Source organism: Buceros rhinoceros, unplaced genomic scaffold (genome assembly GCF_000710305.1).
Source record: "Buceros rhinoceros silvestris isolate BGI_N320 unplaced genomic scaffold, ASM71030v1 scaffold20725, whole genome shotgun sequence".
Lineage (NCBI taxonomy): Eukaryota > Metazoa > Chordata > Aves > Bucerotiformes > Bucerotidae > Buceros > Buceros rhinoceros.
The window spans coordinates 877-2927 of record NW_010414823.1 but is presented as its reverse complement, the minus strand read 5'-3'; the positions used below and the strand labels follow the sequence as shown (position 1 = coordinate 2927).

General features: G+C 52.1%; 1 protein-coding gene across 1 annotated transcript; it reads right to left on the bottom strand.

The window, feature by feature from the left end:
- Positions 1-974: 974 nt before the first annotated feature.
- On the bottom strand, positions 975-1361 carry TBX3 (T-box 3). Its single transcript, XM_010137231.1, has one exon. It carries the CDS (start codon positions 1359-1361, stop codon positions 975-977), a length of 387 nt encoding a protein of 128 aa, XP_010135533.1.
- Positions 1362-2051: the final 690 nt, after the last annotated feature.

The following is a 2051-nucleotide window of genomic DNA, read 5'->3' as shown; positions in this document are numbered from 1 at the left end:
TTTTTTTTCCGAGCCTGTAGCTTTCAAGTGGTGCTTTGCAAGTAGCTGAAGCTCCAGCCAAGGCAGCTGAAGGCCATCTAAGAAGACTTTTCAGGAGTGGCTTCCTCGAGTCATTCTCCTGGCAAATTACACGCGGATTGTGTCATTCTCCTGGCAAATTACACGCGAATTGTTTGGGAGGTTTCTAAGAGAGTCCCTGAGAAAAACACCCGGTTGCGAAGTGGGTTTGCTCCCTACTTGTCATCACAGAGATAGGTAGAGCTGTAGAAGAGCGCGGGCGTCAATGAGGAGCGAATATAGAGAGGGGTTTCGTGGAGGTAAACCCTCCAGAGCAGCGATGCCGAGTGGGGACGTGCCGTGGATGTTCATTCATTCCCACGTGAAGGTTATATAAGTGCAGGGACAGTCAGCGACGGGCTGCACCGCCGAGGATTTCTGGCAGCTTTTTGCGCGTTTCCAGATAGAATTAACCAACGCAAATACACGCTTAAATCCCAGCAGAGTCAGACACAAGCGAAGGAACCGATAAACTGAGCCCAGCTGCCCTCCCGCAGCTCCTGCTCCACCAGCAGCCCCACAGATTTTTTTCCTTCGTTCCCCCTTCTCTCTCCTAAGGAAGAAAGGCTAGGTGTAGCAAGGCTGCCGTCAGACCAGCTCCTTTTCCAACCCCAATTTCTTTTCTTTCTGCTACCAGCCTTCTCCAGAAAGTATTAAGCTACTGAACCATGAAAGGACCCTCTCGCCCCCTGCACATGCTCACGCTGAGCAGGGCCGGGTCGTGGCAGCGTGGTGCCTGACCGAGATGGGCTCGAATCTTCAGCTGCCTAAAACTTTCCATAATTCCAGGTGAAAGAAGCTTTAAGGATAATGCCGCTGGTGAAAGAGCCTTGCTCTGGAGCAGCCTGGTGGGGTGCAGAGACTGAGGGGTGGGGGAGAGGGAGGGAAAAAAGGGGGCATGAACCCCCGACTCAGACCTACCTTCCCGATTTGGTAATCACCATCTCTGTGCCTCTTTTATGGAATTGCTCCCAAAGCTCTTTGGCTTCCAGATGCACTTTCGGATCATCTTCCACCTCTTCTTCTGGCTCCAGAGTTTTTAAAGGCCTCAGATGGGCTGCTGCCTGGTGACCCAGGGAAGAAAAGGGGATACCAGTCTCTGCAGCCCCCACTAACTGATCCATGATGGGTTTAGCCAGAGCCCCGGGAAGGGAGAGGGCGGCCGCCCCATTGGGAGGCAAAGCCAGAGCCGGGAAGAAGGGAGGCTGATGTCCCAACACAGCGCTCATGGCAAAGTCCGGTGCCCGGTGAGGTAAAAAAGGATGATAAGCCATGCTTGTCCCAGGGATTACTGGATCTCTCATCGGTATATTCATCCACTCCACTCCTCCGTCTTCCTACTGCTGGAGTAGTCCCGGAGTGGTTTCTAACAGCACATCGTGAAGAAAAAAAATTAAGATAACAACAATAACAGCAATAAAGCACCAAAAAATAGGGTGGGGGAAAACAAGCTCTAGACAGCACAGTACATTGAGGGGGGCAGGCAGAACTTCTACAGCCTACGACTTCCCGAGCCGGGGCACATCCCCAGCGCTCGGGACAGCGGATTAACAGGATTGTTCATTATTAGCCTCGCTTTTTTGTGTGTTCAGTCTCTGCGTTTGGTTGGTTGTTTGTTTTTCTCCTGAGTGGAAGTCCTTGCACTGGAAAAGAAACGCCGAAGAAGTGAGGAGAAAAAAAAAATCCACCGGGTTCGCTGTCGCTGTTGCCGCAGAAGGGCTGGACGCGCCGAGATCCTTTTTTTTTTTCCTTCTTTTTTCTCTTAGTCTCAATCCACTTTCTCTTCCTTCGCGGCGGAGGGTGACGGCTCGAAGCTGGGTTTTCTTTTTGGGTGGGCGGTGCCCGCAGAAGGGCTTGACGCGCCGAGATCCTTTTTTTTTTTCCTTCTTTTTTCTCTTAGTCTCAATCCACTTTCTCTTCCTTCGCGGCGGAGGGTGACGGCTCGAAGCTGGGTTTTCTTTTTGGGTGGCTGGCTCTTCCCCCCCTTCCCTCCC